Source organism: Gorilla gorilla, chromosome 14, assembly GCF_029281585.2.
Source record: "Gorilla gorilla gorilla isolate KB3781 chromosome 14, NHGRI_mGorGor1-v2.1_pri, whole genome shotgun sequence".
Lineage (NCBI taxonomy): Eukaryota > Metazoa > Chordata > Mammalia > Primates > Hominidae > Gorilla > Gorilla gorilla.
In genome coordinates, this window is record NC_073238.2 from 38,437,109 (window position 1) to 38,456,280 (window position 19,172).

General features: G+C 45.6%; 1 protein-coding gene across 1 annotated transcript in view; it reads left to right on the forward strand.

The window, feature by feature from the left end:
* SPATA13 (spermatogenesis associated 13) overlaps positions 1–19,172 on the forward strand; it is a 328,681-nt gene that overhangs the window by 144,160 nt on the left and 165,349 nt on the right. Inside the window, exon 3 of the mRNA XM_055359682.2 lies at positions 4,268–4,356. Within this exon, the coding sequence (XP_055215657.2) occupies positions 4,268–4,356 (89 nt within the window). The remainder of the gene's footprint in view (positions 1–4,267; positions 4,357–19,172) is intronic.

The window sequence follows — 19,172 nt, forward strand, 5'->3', positions numbered from 1 at the left end:
AGTTTCCAAGTTTGGTTTAGCAATTCTATATTGTATAGATACTGCTTTTGTCTGTTGTAATGAACAGGAGTTATAATTACTCTAAGGTTTGTTCTTTTTTTAATGTGTACACTACTTTTACATCATCAATTGTTGGTCCATTTTGTTAGTTTCTTACATTCCACGTAGACTAGTCTGAATGTTTGCAGTGGGATCAGATGTTACTAGCATATTGTCAGATTTTTTGTCTTATTTTTTTTCTATCACAGCCTGCCTGCCTGCCTAGATCTGTAGAACCAAGTCTCATTCAGGTCAAGGATCATGTGCTTGAAAGGAACTGAAACTCATTCACAGGGTCAGAGCGGGTGGTGGCAGACAGGAAACATTAGAGAATGTCAGGCAAGGCAGGGGCTCTCCCCGGTATTTCTCCCAGTGGCCCCATTGTCTCTCCTCTCTGCCATTTGTTTCCTTTCTCTCCAACCCCTGGACCCATACCCTCTGTGAGGCTCTTAGTTTCTGCTCCCGCATAACATCAGCTTGCATGGAGAGGCCGCTACACCGGCTCTGGAATCGGTGCTTAGTGGCTCAGGGCTCACCTCTTCTGCTTTCTTCAGCAGAGGAGCCTGGGAGTTGGATCTCCTAACACAGCGGGAGAGGGAGGAGCCCCTTGACTTAGAGTAGGGAAACTTCCTGTCATTCCTAATGAGAGTCACCTTATTGTCTTGGGAAAAGAAACTTAGGACATTTCAAGCCTCAGAGTGTAGGCAAGAGGCAAAGCGAAGGCAGGAACCAGGGGGCATGGAGGGTGTGTACTGCAGGTTTCTCCTTTTCCACACCTCCTTCAGCATACAGAATACACATGATCCTTGAGGGGTCGTATGGATCAACCTAAACCACCCCCAGCACAGTTTCTAAAATTCACCAACCAAGTGGTTTAAGGAGCGAGGGAGAATTAAGCAGAGTTCTCAGTTCACCTAGTGAGAATTACTAGCCAAGGAATTCTTCCTTGACTTAGGTGAGATTGTCAAGATTCAAGGGATGGACGTTTTTGTTGCTCAGGAGCAGGAAGGTGGCAAGAGTTCATTTTGGAGGTGAGGAATAAGGAGGAGGGCAGCCCAAGGAAAGGTGCGCTTTGAAGGAGCGAAAAGGAACCAGGAGGCAGAAGGACACAGGAAGCCTAGTGCTGTTGTTGGCAATAGGTGCTTATTAAACTTCTGGTCAATTAACTGGAAGAGTAAGGAAAAGATGAATGGAAGGCAAAAGGGGGCCCACTCTGGAATGTGGATTTCAAATGTTCCCTATTGCCTATGCTTTTCCCTGCAGCTGAGAGCAGCTGCCTTTGGCTCTGCTCCTGGCTTGGGCCCTGTGGTTCTTGGGGAGGTAGGAATAGAGCAGGGGAGCCAGGAGCCCTGTATCAAACAGGCGAGAGTCTTGCATCTTCCTTTCTGATGCATTCTAGAAGTGATGAGAAAGCATCTTCCTCCACTCCCAGTCTGTTGCAAGATCCTGCTGGAATTCCACTCACTTCTCTGCCCTCACTTGCTACAGGGACTTCCTCTCCAGGATGAAGTCATGGGGGCAGGAGCCATGGGGAGCCTTTGTGGCTGTGACCCATGATTGAGTCTGGGGGAGGGGTACCTGGAGGTGGGGTACAGCCTAAAGCCAATGAAACAGTTTTTCACAGCATTAACTTAATGGGAAATGGAGGGACTCAAAAGCAGATCTTAGACTTATGACTGCCACACTCTGCTCTGACCTGTGGGGCTGACAGATTGCTCCTCAGTAAATGTTGGACTTGGGTAACTTTCTCCTTCATGTCCCTTAAAACCCACGACAATTGTGTTTATCCTGGAGTTTCCCTGGCAAGAGAAAGTGAGCAAAAAATAAGCACTTACGTATATATATTTGTGTGTGTGTGTGAGAGAGAGAGACAGACTCCCAGGGCGCAGGACAGAGACAGATTCTGTCACTCAGGCTGGAGTGCAGTGGTATGAATATGGCTCACTGCAGCCTAGACCTCCTGGGCTCAAGGGATCATCCCACCTTAGCCTACTGAGTGGCTGCAACTACAGGTGGTGCCACCATGCCCAGCTAATTTTATATTTTTTTGTAGAGATGCAGTCTCACTATGTTGCCCAGGCTGGTCTCAAACTCCTGGGCTCAAGAGATCCACCTGCCTTGGCCTGTCAGCTTGGGGATTTGGTTACAGGCATGAGCCACTGCACTCAGTCCATTGTTTTTATTATTAACTTAGCAGCTCTAGGAATCTTTACCCTAAAAGTTTTCTCTCTCTAGAGATCATAATGGGAAGACTGGAGATTGTGAAATCAAACAAAAATGGGTTTAAATCCTTTCACATTTGTTATCTAATGTGTGGTCTTATCTCATCGCTCTGAGACCAGTTCCGAGGTTTGTATAATGAAGTTAGTAATATTACCTCCTTAAAGCATTGAGGATTTAAGTGGAGAATACCAGTGTTGAGATAGAAATGCCAGTCAATCCTGGCAGGAAGGGGGATGACTAGAGGACTGTTTAATAAGGGAGTTATTTACAAAGGTGTGGCCAGGGTAGGAAGCAACAGGGACAGAGCTTACCCAGGCTGGTAGCAGTGAGGCCACCCTCTCCAGCTCTGAGGGGGTGGGAGTAGGCATTGCCAGAACCTGCCTTGCAGGTACTGTGTGACCTTTAGTCAAGGGACAAAGCCATCCCACAATGACACCAGCAGGGAGGAGTTGACAGCCAGCGTCATTTCCTTCTCTCCCTCCAGTTCCCTGCCTGGGCTCCCTCCCCATTGCTGAAATCCAACCAGAGGCCAGAGGGTAGGGGAGCCCCCATAGGTAGTCTACTGAGGGCAGCCTCTGGGGACAGCAGCTGGAGAAGGGTGAACCATAGAGTGAACCAAGGAGACAGAAGATCTCTAGCACAGCAAGAGCTCAAGAAATGAGATGACTGTGATGAGTCATTCAAGTTCAGTTTAGAGCCTTCCAGCCCATAGCTGGTAAGTTTATTGAGAACAGGCATTTTTGTTTTCTCACAAAGCATTGGTAAATCTCCATACAGATAATATGCGCCCATCAATGGTTGCTGAACAGTGATCAGGTTCTGAAAAAAAGCAAAAAATAGTGACTTGTGAGCAAGTTTAACATTTGAAGTTCAAGGACAATGGTATCATAAATTTAAATTGCACAGCAAGGAATAAAAACAAGACAGGTATCAAGTCTGGTACAGCTTCATTTATTTCTTACTTTTCCTACCGAATTGAGTTTGCATCCAAGTACTCCTCATGCCTCCATTGGCAGAATGATGATGTAATGAACTAACAGCATTTACAATAAATGACAGCAAATTGCTCTGTAATTCAAGGGCTAACCCATGTGCCACACAATGATCTTTTGATGTCTGTGAATTTCTTCAAGGTGGGTGGGGATGCTTTTTGCTTGTAGGGAAGGCTCTGGATGGACTGAGCCTCTGACATATCAACTGTAAATCCTGGGGTCCTGGGGCTTTATTCGGAGGAAGAAAGCACCTTCTACAGGCAGCAGTAGAGTGGACTGTCCCAGAATCGAGCCCACTGCCCTGAGAATTGGACTCCACAATGGCCAGTTGGACATTGTCCTTGTGCCCGGAGGGGTGACCTACACGTGGGACAGGAAAGGACATTGTGGCTTCATCACCAGAAATGCTCTGCCAGGTCTGTCCTTCTGGAACTTGCCTAACCTGCTCTGCAAAGGTTTCAAGATGTTCTAATGCATCCACTTTCATTTATTCAAACCCCAATGTACAGTCAGATTTTTCTGGCTTCTGGCTAGCTGGGTGAAGAGAAGGGTGTTGCTCAGAGGTAATTAAATGGTGGGGCAGAGCCATTAGGAAAGTGCATGGGGCCAGGTCATGCTTCTCAGGCCTCAGGTAGCTTTCTGAGAATAGCCTGTCTTTCAGCATCCCAAACTAAGGCCTCCACAGCCATGCCGGGCCCCAGAAATCTGCATTCTAACACTCCTCGCTGATGTGGACAGGCCTTGTTGTGGAAACAGGACTCCCGGGAGCAAGAGAACCAAAAAGTATATTTCAGGAGAATTTAAACATAAAAAAAAGTCCTACCTTATTTAAAAAAAAAAACTGCTTACTTTCCGTAAAAAATACCTACCCAAGGTTAGCCACTTGCACTTATTTGTAGAATAATCGCATTGTGCTTACATTTCTTGCAAGCAAAATGTCATTTTATTACCAATTGATCTGGCAAGAAAACAAGTGAGCTAAAACCTTTTTTTACTTTTTTTTCTCACCCAAGATCAAGTAATGATTGGTTCCACTAAAGGCTTAGTAGAACAGCCCATCTGTGTGACTGCTGCAAAAGTGGGTGACAAACTCTACACCGGGGTAAGTGACCCTTTCTGTTGTTGTCACCCTGTGGCACCGCACCATCTGTTTGTTGAATTCCTCTGATGGACTGACTTCTAATGATCCTATACTTTAAAGAAGTGGCTTCTGCAGCATGGGCTTTCAATCCAAAGTCCAGGTGGTGTGGGCTGAAAAAAGAAACTGTCCAGACTCTGGTGCTAGTGTCGGGTGGGTTTCCACAGTCCACGCTGAATGCTGGGGGTCAGAGGAGCAGCCAACCATCAAAGACCGAGTGCAGCGTCTGTCCCATGTGAGCGGGAGGGAAACGGAATCCCAGATCTGACTTTCATCCTTCAATTCCCATGCTCAATTATTTTTAACTTCCATGTTTCAGGATGGAAAAAAATTGCCAAAACACACAGAACAACGCTTGTCCAGAGAATCGTTGAGGATGTGAGAAAAAGTTTAAACTTAAAGTTCTTATGGCCCTCAACCTTCTGGAGTTAGAGGAGGGGAGAGGGTGATTTGCAGACCGGAGGTTTGCTGGAGGCCTAACCCTGAAATTAGTAGGGACAGGTTTGTTATTTGGCTGAATCACCTGCCTGGTGCCTGCCTGAAGTCAGAGGAGATGGGCAGGGCCACCCTGTGTATGGAATCAAAGGAAGAGCTAGTGGCTTCTGGTTTCTGGCCAGATTTCTGTCTGTTTCTGCTTTAAATAGGCTGTGTACACCCAAAGGCTGTGTGATGGACATAAGTTATTATTCAGGACATAAGACAAACTTTCGCCTGGCATCAGCTTACCATGTGGCCAAGGCCTGCCTCAGTCCCTGTATGCTGAGTGCTGTTGTGCCCGTTGTCCGTGTCCCCTGGGCTGAAGCCCCATGCCACAGCTCTGGGACAAGGGTGGGGGATTAATAACCTTAGGACCTCGCAGGACCCTGGGGTCCCAGCCTTTGGTTGCCCGTACTGCTCCCAGATGGAGAAATTCACCTGGGAGTCCCTCCAAGTCCTCTGTGGATTAGGGAAGTGCAAAGAGGTGGGTGAGGTAGCCAGGAGGCTACTCCACTCAGCCCCTTCCTTCAGGATGTTTTCTTTCTGCCCAGAGTGGTGGTGAACACACAGGCTGATATCATCCCTCTTTTGCAGGGTCTGTCCTGGCTGAGGCAGGTTTGCACCCTGCCTGGGTGCTCAGCACTTCGTGTGAAGGGAATCATTCAGGGCAGTCACAAGCCCCTGCACCCGGGAGTCCACCCTGGAAGCCAGGGGCTGGCCCATGGCTTCACACACACGGCCAGCGGGACTAGGACTAAGTGAGCAGAGCCCAGTTCTTCTCGTTCCCAGTGTGAGCTGATGTACAGGCACCTCCCTGTAACTGGATCAAAAGGAGACTGTTTGGCAAATACAAATCAAAGCACAGTCTAGGACCCAGCCGATTAGAGAGAAGGCATGAATCAGAGAAGAGAAAAAATGGGAAGAGGTCAGAGATAAAGGCAAAGCATGGTTGATGAGAACTGTAGAAGTACGTGGGAGGGGTCAGTGTTCTGATTTATTGACTACCTTTCAACTCATTGTTTAGTGTCATGGGAACAAGGCGTTTATCAGACAAGATCAGAAGTTTAAAGGTGGCCAGCTTTATGGGGTTAATGACTCCATGTCCATGTTCCCTAAGTGAAGTGAATAGTTCTTTGTGCTGATAACATGCTGAAGGTTTAACAGTGGTTTAGAAAAAGCACAGACCACATGTGAAGAAGTAACCACTTATCAGATGACTGTGAAGACAGAAATCAACAGAACCTGTAAACAGACTATTTTCCTGGACCTAAATAAGTGCCTATTCAGATGCTGACTGCTTTTTAAAACCTTTATTTTTCTCTCTATAGGCTTAACGTATGTAATGTAAGGAGCCGGGAATCTCTGCAGGTTAAACTGCTGAAAAGAAAGCTCTGATGAGCTATGGAGGAATGAGACAGGGCTCTTACACAGGGGTGGAGTGGGGGGCGCTTTCTGGCTTCATCCTGATTCACTTACTTGCCTTCGTGTGAGTCTCCTTCTTTTCTGAAATAAAACCCATCCTAAAGGACAAGGATTGTTCAGTAAGGAAATTCAAGAGATTTTCATATAAGCTTGAAAGTAATCCAGAAAAGGAATTATAAAAATGCTTTGAACAATAGCTGTATTATTTAAGTCCACTTATTAGGTGGCTGCTTTGAAGAGACAAATGCTTATTGGGGTTTTTAAGTTCTTGTGCATTTGTTTATAGGAGAGAGATAAAGGAATTTCCATCACATATGGGCATATCTTGTCTTGACCAGCTAGTCCTCTTTCCTATGATGCTTCTTGGACTTGTGCAGAAAGCATTGCCCCTCCTTACCCCAGGGCCAAGGACCAGCTGACTTCTCACAGGGCTGACTCACAAAACCATCTACCCAAAGCATCTGTACTTACCTGACCTGGGCACTGAAGCGCCTTATCTTGTTCACCTCAGAATCCTCCAAGGGCCTGGAAATCACTAGAAATCAAGACAAGTCAGATAAAAGGATTTTGTGCTACTTCCAGGTGTCCAGGAGGTAAAGTTTGGATGCTGAAATGTCGAGATTTACAAGACGTTTCAGTGGCTTATGAGAACAACAGAATCATGTACTTGAAGTGGAAAATATAACAGAAAATCTGGAAAGCCACAACTTTCATACAGCTGTACAAATGACTAGATTATTGCTCTAACATCTATCTGAGGAAATAGGAGTTTTGCTGAAGGATAGGGACAACCAATGTGGACCCTGGCTGTCTTGGGAAATTGTAACACTTTTGGGGTGGCAACTGGGAAGAGAGAGGATGAGGACATGAGAAGGCAGGGTGTTAAATGGCAACATAAAACAAGGGAAGGCAGATTAGAGAGGTAGGCAGCTGTGGCAGACACAGCCAACCATCTATTCTCCCTATTTCCCTCATAACAGCTCACATGTCCCTCAGGGTACCAATGTGCTCAGCTTAGAACACACAGCTTCCCTGACTCCCTTGCAGCTAGGGTTGACCATGTGACAAAGGTCAGCCAATGAGATGTGCTTGAGTCACAGACTGAGGCTTCTGAGAATGCTTTTTGAAGGAGAAGTAGCTGACATGTGTTACTTGGATTGTTTCCCTTTGCCCTTCTCCCTTCTCCCTGGGCACAGAGCTGGAATGCAGAAGTAGGAACCATCTTAATGCCACAGGATAAATGCCACATGCTAAGTGTAACAGAAGAGAAATCTAGAACAAGCCTGGAAACTGATAACACTGCAGAGCTGCCATGCAGCCTTGAATGGCTTCCCCCAAAAAATCTTCTGTTATAGGAGAACAGTGAACCTCTATTTAGTTGAGCCATCATGCTCAGGCTTCAGTTTCATAGGGCCATCTGGACCAAGTCCTAATTTATGCTGTACTCCAATATATCAGACCCTGGACAGAAGGCTAAGAGGCCAGAGTTTCAGTCCTGGCTCTGTCCTGGCTGTCCTTATTTATGAGTGTGCGACTTAGGCAAACCACCTAGGACCCCAAGCCTCAAACTGGGGGTAAACTAACTGCCAAAACAACATCTCACAGACTGTGTTGAAACTAAAATTATTTAAAAGTATTTGAAAAGTATTAACATTATTAGGAAGGTAAAAAGGGGTTAATTCAGTAAGGCCAGGCTTAAGAGAAGACATTAAGAAAATGTGGTGTTTGGAATTCAAAGTCTAGGAAAGGATGGCCGGGCATGGTGGCTCACACCTGTAATTGCAGCACTTTGGGAGGCCAAGGCAGGTGGATCACCTGAGGTCAAGAGTTCGAGACCAGCCTGGCCAACATGATGAAACCCCATTTCTACTAAAACTACAAAAATTAGCCAGTCGTGGTGGCACACGTTTGTAGTTCCAGCTACTCAGTATGATGAGGGCACAAGAATCACTTGAACCTGGGGGGTGGAGATTGCAATGGGCCAAGATTGCACCACTGCACTTCCAGCCTGGGCAACAGAGTGAGACTCTGTCTCAAAAACAAACAAACAAACAAACAAAAACAAGTCTAGGAAAGGAAACTTCATATATAGCACACCTGGAGATGATATGACAGTTGAGGCCAGGGAAGGAGCCAACATTAGCAATGGATTCCCACGTATTTCCAGCGGGCAGGTGGGTCCAGCAGCAGATGTAGCCAGAGATCCTGGTACCCAAAGGCCCAGTGGGATTAGACTGTGCAGCCTATACAGACCAGATGATAGCACAGAGATCAAACTGCCCCACCACAAAACTTCCTCTCTGCACAGGTTGAAGGGAAAGAGAAATGTGAAACACTAAGTACTTAGCCCAATGAGATTAAGTTCACCTGGTAGAGATTGTGTAAGCCCAGTTGGAAATAGCAGCTCCTGGGACATTTGAGATCTATTATAGAAAATAAAGTTATACTTATCTGTGTATTTAAATGTTGTAAATTTCAATGCCTTTGCCCATAGCTACAGAAAGCTTAATGTCAGTGGGCACAGGAAGGACAGACAGGGTCGGCCCTGGAACTAGATACCCCTGCTGAGCTCGGGCAGGTGCTAGGGATGCCTGAAGGTGAGGGAAAAAAAGCAAGTCATGCAGGTAAAACACAATAGCTGGAGACAGGCAACAGGTGGTAGGTAGGTGTAAAGGTGTGTGTGGGATGGACCATAACATGTGAAGAGGTGGAGTGCAGCACAGGGAGGCCCAGCTGAGCTGAGCCCAGCAGAGATATTAGCAGATGGCTGTGGGGGAAGCTGGCCATATCTACAGAACCAGAGCACAGGGGAGGAGAGGCAGAATAGTGCCGGGGCCACAAAAAGGAAATAGCAAGAGACCACAGAGTTATGGTCCAAAGGGGCAAGGGGACAGGGCAATCATCGGCACTAGAGCGAGTCCCCAGGATGTGGCCTCCAGAAGAAGTGACAGCCTGCGTAGAATCAGACAGCGCATCCAGAGTGGGGGTTTCGCGAGCAACGCTTCATGTATCCTGTCTGAGGAGGCGGCTGGCTCCAGCACCTGGGGGAAGGCTCTTTCTGCATGCCTTCCAGAGGTTGTGCTAAGTGTGGTTGCTGGCGGGAGGTGGGGAGCAGGTAGGAAGATGTAGCAAATGGTCCAAACGGAGTGACAAGGTAGAATGGTACCCAGATAGAACTCTGCCAGGCGAGAAATGCCAAGAGAGCTACAAAAGCTGTGTCCTTGGCTGTGGGTTTGGGCCAATGAATTTCTTTCTCCAGCATGAGGACCTCGCTGCCTTTATGCAGGGAGTAATGGTAGACAGTGCCTAGTAGATTTGATATGTTGGTTTCTGGGGCTTTTCCAAGTACCCTAAAACCACACCATGAAAAGTGTAAGCCCTGGCCCCCTTCCCAGTGAGTAGTTATGCTCTGGAAGATTCTGGTGCGCTGCTCAGGGCATTGAACAAGCCCCCGACTGACTTCTTGCTGTTGTTTATCACAGAGGCAGATGGGTGGGGGTGCGCCTGCTACATAGGGGTTGTATGGATGCCGAGAGCAGCACATCTCTTTTTGGCAGCTTAAGCCAGGCCTGGATTAGCAAAGGGTCCCAGTGGGAAATGCTTCCAGGAGAGAGGAAAATTGGTTTTTTTTTTTCAGCACAGGGAGTAGCAGGGGAACATCAGTAGAGACCCTGGATATGCCATCTTAATAGACCAGAATGGCTTTTACTCATTTAAGAAGCACTGACTTGTAAGAGCAGCTGGTCGTGACCCACTGTTCCAGCCCTCACCAGCACCAGCATTGCTCCCTGAGCCTAGAAAACATGAAGGCTTTGTTCAGTGATTTTATAGCCTCAGGATGGCGTCACTCGTTGTTATGGACAGAATGTGTCCCCCAAAATTTTGTATGTTGAAGTCCTAATTTCCAGAACGTCAGGATGTGACCTTATTTGACAATAAGATCATTGCAGAGGTAATTAGTTAAGATGAAGTCATTAAGGCGGGCTCCAATCCAATATGACTGGTGTCCTTAAAAAAGTGGAGACTTAGACACAAAGTTATGCATAGAAGGAAGATGATGTCATGAGATGCAGGGACGAGATGGCCATCTACAAGCCAGAAAGAAAAGACAGGGATAGAGTCTCCCTCATAGCCTTCAGAAAGAAACAGCCCTGCCAATGCCTTGATCTCAAACTTCTCAACTCCAGAGCTGCAGGAAAATAAATTTATATTGTATAAGCCACCTAGCTCGTGATACTTTGTTAAGGCAACCCTAACAAATGAATACACTCATTATTCGAAAAAAAAAATACTTTTTCTTCTCTCATCTTTTCCTCTGATGTGCAATAATTAGGAAAGAGACAGTACAACAATTTTGAACATACGTATTTTTGATAGAAGTTTGAAAGCTGGGTATCCTCTAAAATCATATTTGTTCACAGCAAGATTGAAAATTATATAATGTGCCTCACTTTCACTCTTTAAGAGTATTTTTAGGTCCAGGTGCAGTGGCTCACGCCTGTAATCCCAGCATTTTGGGAGACTGAGGCGGGCAGGTCACAAGGTCAGGAGATCAAGACCATCCTGGCTAACACAGTGAAACCCCATCTCTACTAAGAAATACAAAAAATTAGCCGGGCATGGTGGCAGGCGCCTGTAGTCCCAGCTACTCGGGAGGCTGAGGCAGGAGAATGGCATGAACCCGGGAGGCGGAGCTTGCAGTGAGCCGAGATCGCACCACTGCACTCCTGCCTGGGCGACAGAGCAAGACTCCATCTCAAAAAAAAAAAAAAAAAAAAAAAGAAGAGTATTTTTAGATAGAGTTTATTTTCTCCAACTATGAGCTTTTTGCTAGTCCTTAGAATTACTGCTGGGTGAGGGGACCTGTAAGGAAATGCCAGTGTATTTACTGAAAGTAAATGCTTGCAAGCTTAGGATCCTCTGGAGTGATTCCTCAGCCCGACCTGAGGCAGGCATATTAGCCTCACAAAAGTTTGCAAATTCAGCATAATGTGAAAGAAAAGGAGGGCTGGGATATTTATTTTTAAGTGAATCTTTTGATCTCCTGGAAACAAAGTGTTCACTTTCCTGAGCAGAATTAAGCTCTTGGTTGCCTTGAACCAGCAGCAGCCTCAGAATTTGCTCAGAGAGCATGAAGCTCAGTTGGGCTGGTGTGGGAGAGAAGTTTTCCTAAGAAGATTATTAACAGGAAATTATTCATCTGAGTTTCTGAATGGTCTTTCATTGCCAGGCCACAAAAATTCCTTATTTTTAAATAAACAATCATGTGGCTTATGCCTGTAATCCTAGCACTTTGGGAGGCCGAGGTGAGGTGGGCGGATCACCTGAGGTCGGGAGTTTGAGACCAGCCTGAGCAACATGGAGAAACTCCATCTCTACTAAAAATAAAAAATTAGCCGGGTGTGGTGGCGCATGCCTGTAATCCCAGCTACTCGGGAGGCTGGGGCAGGAGAGCTGCTTGAACCCAGGAGGCAGAGGTTGTAGTGAGCTGAGATCGTGCCATTGCACTCCAGCCTGGGTAACAAGAGTGAAACTTAGTCAAAAAAAGAAAGAAAGAGAAGAAAGAAAGAAAGTGAGAGAGAGGGAGAGAGAAAAAGAGGGAGGGAGGGAAAGAAAGGAAAAAGAGAACTAGGAAATGCTCAGAAAAAACTGTCAGATGAATTCTGTATATAGACTTTCCAAAGCTAATTTGATGGGCTCAGCTTTGGGGCCATGATGTTCACCAACGTTGTGGATTCTCTGGGCCTATTGGGCTCTGAGAGATAGGCCCTAGCACAAGACTGGCACATAGTAGGCCCACAGGAAATATTTAAGGAGTGTGAATGGATAAATGGATTTGGATGCAACAAGTCTGAATTGTGGATGCAAATTTGATTAAATATGTTCTTTATTTTTATGAGAGATAAGGTCACATGCATTAGAGACAGGTGTTGACATCTGGTAGTCACTGTGTGAACTTGGCAAAATTATTTCACCCCTTTGGGCTTCAGTTGGGGTGAAAGGCCGCTGAACTGAAAGAAGAAGACATGGGCTCCAGCCCTGGGTTTGCCAGGGGCCTGCTCCTGGCTGGGCCTTTGCTGTCTCTAAGAATTTACTAGTCCAGAAAGGGGCAGTCTCTCTTCAGCCAGAAAGGATTTTTAAGATGTCAAAACACCATAATATACAGAAAACTAAAAATATTTACAACCTTCTTTACATTCTGCCTACATATTATCAAGAAGTAACTAAGTCCATGGGCAGTGGCTCACACCCATGTGATCCAGCACTTTGGGAGGCTGAGGCGGGAGGATCACTTGAGGCCAGGAGTTTGAGGCCAGTCCGGCCAACATGGTGAAACCCCACCACTACAAAAAATACAAAAATTAGGCAAGCGTGGTACGCATGCCTCTAATCCCAGCTACTTGTGCGGCTGAGACAGGAAAACTGCTTGAGCCTGGGGAGGTGGCAGTGAGCCAAGATCATGCTAATGCACTCCAGCCTGGGAGTGACTTTAACAGAGTGAGACTGTCTCTCCAAAAAAACCCAAAAGTAACATTAAGTATGGTTAAGAAGTACTGTGCTCTTTGACTATTTTATGTGCGTCATCAGAGGTTAGGACATAAGACCAAGGAGAGTCAGAGAGATGGGTAACTAAACAGCTCTACTTGATAAAGCCTGACCCCCAGTGATGTTTGATGATTGGTTGTTATTGTGTGTTCTTGAAATTTTACTCTGCATCTTTTGAATCTGGTCAGTTGCCCAGAGATGATTATAAAAGTTTTACTGGGCCAGGCATGGTGGCTCGCACATGTAATCCCAGCAGTTTGGGAGGCCAGGCAGGTGGATCACCTGAGGTCAGGAATTCGAGACCAGCCTGGCCAACATGGTGAAACCCCATCTCTTCTGAAAAAAAAAAAAAAATACAAAAATTAGCTGGGCGTGGTGACGTGTGCCTGTAATCCCAGCTACTCGGGAGGCTGAGGCAAGAGAATTGCTTGAACCCAGAAGGCAGAGGTTGCAGTAAGCTGGGATGCGCCATTCCACTCCAGCCCAGGGGACAGAGCAAGACTCCGTCTCAAAAAAAAAAACAAAACAGTTTTACTGAATTAGTATTATTAAATTGTTTCTTGTGAAGCTTGTACAAATTCTGTATTTCCTCCAGTAGGGGTTTAGTGCGTCAGTTTTCCTAGGACTGGAACTGCTATTGAACATTGATGTGATGTTGAATTTTTCCTACTTTAATAAAGGAACTGCTGCATTGGTTTTATAACGTACATTTCTTTAATAATTAGCAAATATCCTTTTCTTATGTTAATTTAATAGTTATAATTTTTTTGGTTGTAAAAGATCTTTTTTTATTTTTTTATTTATTTTAGACATGGATTCTCACTGTGTCACCTAGGCTGGAGTACAGTGGCGCTATCACAGCTCACTGCAGCCTTGAACTCCTGGGCTCAAGTGATTCTCCCACCTCAGCCTCCTGAGTAACTGGGACTACAGGCTTGTGCCACCACACCTGGCTAATTTTTTTTTTTTTTTTTTTTTTTTTTTTTTATAGATGGGCTCTCGCTATGTTGCTCAGGCCGGCCTCAAACTGCTGGGTTCAAGTAATTCTCCTGCCTTGGCCTCCCAAAGTGCTGGGAACACAAGCATGAGACACCATGCCAAGCCTAAAATGTCTTTTCATATCCTTCATCTAGTGGAGTATTATTCAATTTTAACATCTTATTTAATAAGCATGTTATTTCCTAGGGCTGCTAAAACAAATTATTATAAAGCAACATAAATGAATGCTTAAAGCAACATAAATGAATTCTCTCACACTTTGGGACGTGTCAGCAGAGTTGTGCTCTGACAGCTCCAGAGGTGCATCCTTCCTCGCCTCTTCCAGCTTCCACTGGTTGCTAGGAATCCTTGCTGTTCCTGGGTCTACACACGCATCATTCCAGTCTCTGCCTCTGTCTTCACACAGCTTTTTCCCATGTGTCTCTGAGTCCAAATTCCCCTCCTCTTATAAGGACACCAGTCAGTTTCGGGTCCACCCTACTCCAGTATGACCCCTCTTAACTGGACTACATCTGCAGGGACCCATTTCCAAATAAGGTCCCATTCACAGAGATTGAGACTCCAGCTTACCTCGTAGTGGGGGCACTGTTCAGCCCACAACAACGCTTAAAAAGAAAATACAAACAGGACGTTCTGACAGAGAAGAAGCAAAAACCCACACCAATTCTCCTCTGGGATTGTATCACTGGCAGGTGACTGGTACTATTGCAGAGGAGAGTCTTTGTAGGTTTATTACCATCTGTTATATGAAGGTGCTGCAGAAAGCCGTGTCCTCCAAATTTTTAACTACTTGGATTTTTAAAACATGTACATTGGTTGTTAAGATTTCAGAACACTAGTTACCAAACACCAACTGGAACTACAGAAACCCTCTCTGAGCTTGGTAAGTTAGGAAGGTGCTCTGGGTTTATTTCTCGCCATGGCACTGCTTAGCTACATGATGTAGAACGATCTGCTTAATTGATGTACCTGTTTTTGTTTCAAAATCTGTAACATGCAGGCCGGGCGCGGTGGCTCACGTCTGTAATCCCAGCACTTTGGGAGGCCAAGGAGGGCGGATAACGAGGTCAGGAGATCTAGACCATCCTGCCTAACATGATGAAACCCTGTCTCTACTAAAAAATTCAAAAAATTAGCTGGACGTGGTGGCGGGTGCCTGTAGTCCCAGCTACTCGGGAGGCTGAGGCAGGAGAATGGTGTGAACCTGGGAGGCGGAGCTTGGCAGTGAGCCAAGGTCGTGCCACTGCACTCCAGCCTGGGCGACAGAGTGAGACTCTGTCTCAAAAAAAAAAAAAAAAAAATCTGTAACATGCAAAGTATACCCATCTCTAAGGCTCCTGCCAATGCTGATAACCTAGGACTGCAAATGCCATAATAAGTTAAATCCATTGTAGGGGTACACAGTTCTTCCATGTTGTGTTTATAAATGCAAGCCTAGTCGTTTAGGTTAAAGTTCATTTATATTCAAATCATTGTAATCTGTGAACACCACGGTGGGTTCTGGGGAAGTCAAGAGCTCTGATGTATGCTGAGATGCTCAGGAAATCAGTTCATAGTTTGTTGTCCCAGCAGACAGAGAGGATATTTTCAAAATATAAAAGGTTCATTGAAGCTGGAAGTGGAACTAGTAATTCATCTATAGAGTTTTCATTTTCAAAAACCTTTATAAACAAGAAATTTAGTGGAACCTGGGTTAAGCGATTCTGGAACCCCAAACACAAGGGTCACGTGCAGAAGCAGAGCTGTTTGGATCAAAATTCAGCCTCTCCCTACAGAGTCAAACGTTCCTCTTCAAAGCTCCGTCTCATGTGTGCCCCTGCTCTTGTGCATGTCCTTATGAGACAGCTCTCAAGCTTTATTAAGCACACGGGACTGCAACTAATGTGGGGATTATTTGTGAAACTGCAGCGTATTTAAGTTAAAGAGCCAAGAATGTTAGTATTATATAATGAAGTGAACCCATGAATTCTGGGTTTTCTAACTTCATTAGTGATGGACACCAGGATTCACTTCTTTGATGAATGTCTGCCTTGTTTTTAACATTAAAACCAGTAAAGCTTACCTGTTTCATATAATCGTAAAGGAGAATATTTTAAAAATTAAGCCTGGCTGGCCACTGTGGCTCACGCCTGTAACGCCAGCACTTTGGGATTACAGGTGGGCAAATCACCTGAGGTCAGGAGTTCGAGACCAGCTTGGCCAACAAGGTGAAACCCCGTCTCTACTAAAAATACAAAAATTAGCCAGGCATGGTAGCGAGCACCTGTAATCCCAGCTACTCAGGAGGCTGAGGCAGGAGAATTGCTTGAACCCAGGAGGCAGAAGTTGCACTGAGCAAGATCATACCACTGCACTCCAGCTTCGGTGGCAGAGCGAGACTCTGGCTCAAAAAAAAAAAAGAAAAAGAAATTAGGTTCTACATGGTGGTTCAAGCCTGTAATTCCAACACTTTAGGAGGTCAAGGTGGGAGGATCACTTGGGACCAGGAGTTCCAGACCAGCCTGGGCAACATAGTGAGACCCAGATAATTAATTAATTAACCCTACAAATAATTAATTAATTAACATACTGAGTGCTCTGAGGAATTCTAGTGAAGGTCACTTGTTGACGTTGGGCCTTGCTAATGCGTTTGAATCTTCTGCCTTTTCCTGCTTCCCTCCTACCTGCTGTGCCTGACTGGGTCCTACTTACTCCTCAAAGCCTTCCTTGACTCCTCCAGCTGAGCTCTAATCCTTCTCTCTCCTATGATCCCAAAACCTTCTGCATATTCCTCTGTTATAGAGCTTATCCAGATAACAATCACTAGGGCAGTCCCTGTGATAACATGGGTACTTCATGAGGGAAGGGCACGAGTCATGTTCATCCTTGCAGCCCAGCGCCTGCCACGCAGGGGGTATGGAATGGTTGTTAGTTAAGTAACAAATGGGGCTACCCATAAACATTGCTGCTTTATAGCTAGGGAGCCTCCCGTGGCTAAGAAAGATCGAGAGCTATCATTAAGTGAACGTTGTTATTTTTTCTAATTCATGCATCACTTCAAGGGTAATAATGTGCTGTCTCAGAGCAGGCTAACCATTACGTTAGGCCAGTCTGGTATTCTCCTTTTCTTCACTGCTGCCATTTAACTGGGCGTGCAAATGGAGTCAGGTCTTCATGTTGCTGTTTACTCATCTCAGTAGGGCCTCTCAGATGAACCTTGAAGTAGACTGCACAGTCTACTTTTTCCTTTTTTCCAGAAACAATCCATCAAGCTTTCAATAATTGTGGTTTACAGTCCTGATATTAGAGCAATCTTGGACAGTATTAATCGTTTGTAGGGAAAGGTTTTTTTTTTCAGCTTTTTTATGCTAAAAATAGGATAGAGGGTTCTCATGTATCCTTCTTCCAGTGCCCCTCCTCCCCTGCCAATATTAACATCTGACATAACCACAGTGCACTGATTAAAACCAGGATATTAACATCCATACAAAGACTACCTACTAGTCTACAGGCCTTATTCAGAATCTGCTGATTTTCCCACGTACATCCTTTTGCTGGTTCAGGTTACAGTCCAGGATCCCACATTCCAGTCAGTTGTCAAACTAAACTGTTTTCTCCAAATGTTACAGTTCTTTAGTTTTTCTTTGTCTTTCATGACCTTGACACTTTTGAAGAGCACCAGCCCATTTCTCCTCCCTCAGTTTTGGTTTGTCTGATGTTTTCTCCTGTTAGATTGAGGTTATGCATTTGGGGGCAGAAATATCACAGAACAGACGCTGCACCTTCCCAGTGCATGGGAAATGTTTTCCCTTGACTTTTTTGTGTGTATATTGAAGCTTTTCTTTAAGAGGTAATTACTACTCTTCAACAACTTTTTTCCTCCTCCCCGTTTCCTCTTCCTCATCCTTCTTCCTCTTCCTTTTCCTTCGTTCTCCTCCCTTCTCCTTCTCCTTCTTTTTCTCCTTATCCTTCTCCTGGCGTTTTATATTCTTTTTCTTTCTCAGGCATTTGGTAGGTCACTCAAAAGGCTTAGGCATTTGGAATCATAATTCATGGGCCAGGATTCCCTTGGAAGAGTGTTTCCCTTCCCCTGGGGAGCCCGAGGAAAGACTGGGCTGGTCATCCTCATGTCAGTCAGGGCCTTCTCCTTTCTTGCAGGGCTGAAGCAGCTCTCCGTCCATGCCTGGCCTCTCACTGGTTACAAACTGCTTCGGAGGTTGGGTTCACACAGAAGCTGACCCTGAGACAATGGCTTGAGTCCAAGTTGTTTCTTTAGGAGGTGATCCCAGGAAGCACCTGCCGGGCAGCAGGCAAGAGGCAGGAAGGGAGGGAAGGCTGGTGCCTCATCTTCAGTCTCCATCCACCACTGGGTGAGGGTGCTCCCCAGGGCATTCCTTTTCTGGCATTTTGGCCTGGTCCAAACCAGAGAAAGCTTGCAGACAAGGAGTCAGTGGGCAGGAAGCAGGAAGTCTAGACGGAAGCCCCTGGTGTTTAAGGCAACTGCAAGTGCCCAGAAATATGGGAGGGACACCTACATTGCCCCTTCCCCCTTTCTCATTTTACTTATCCCATTTTTCCCCAATATTAAAGTAAAAATCCTAAGTAGTACCTGGAGCAGGGTTGCAAGGGGAAGGCATTAGAATAGAGGTTTTATGTTGATAAAAATCCGCAGCTGCTGGCAGCACTCTCATTCCTATGTTCTTTTATATTTTGGGTAAATTGATAGTTACTCCTATTTTTGCAAAGATGAGTGACCGAAAGCAGAAAAGAAAAATGTGTTTTCTAACTTAAAAAGTTGCTCCTTTCCAAGTAGAAGTCTTTTTTTCCCAGGCTTTCCGACTCTGCTGCCAGTTATGGAGAGAGAAGAGTGACCTGAGCTCTGGGGGACGTCCTGATACTACCCACAGGGAACCCGAAACGTCCTCCAAGGGAACCACAGAACATCTAACAGTGGGGGCTGAGCCCTTTTCAGAAACTGTCTGGCTACTTGATGCCATGTCTTGCTATATAGATAGTCCCAGAGGTTCTGAGATGTGACCTCTAAGACTAGGAGAAAGGACTTACTTGGAGGAACATGTAACACTTTCTCTCTGGCCAGATGACCTTAGCCAAGTTATTCTTCTAATGTCTTCATCTGCAAAATGGGAAAAAGAACACCTATCTCATGTGGTTGCCCTGAAACCACAAGGCATATGATGAGAGGTCACAGGTGAGAAAGGCCGCCCACTGTTGGCCAGAAAAACTCAAAGCACGTAGAGTGGGGAGAACAGAGAGCCTCCCACCACACCCCTGACTGTGAATGTTCATAAGCTGAATGTGCACTAACTCAGTGGCCCCAGTGGGATCTGCAAGGTCAT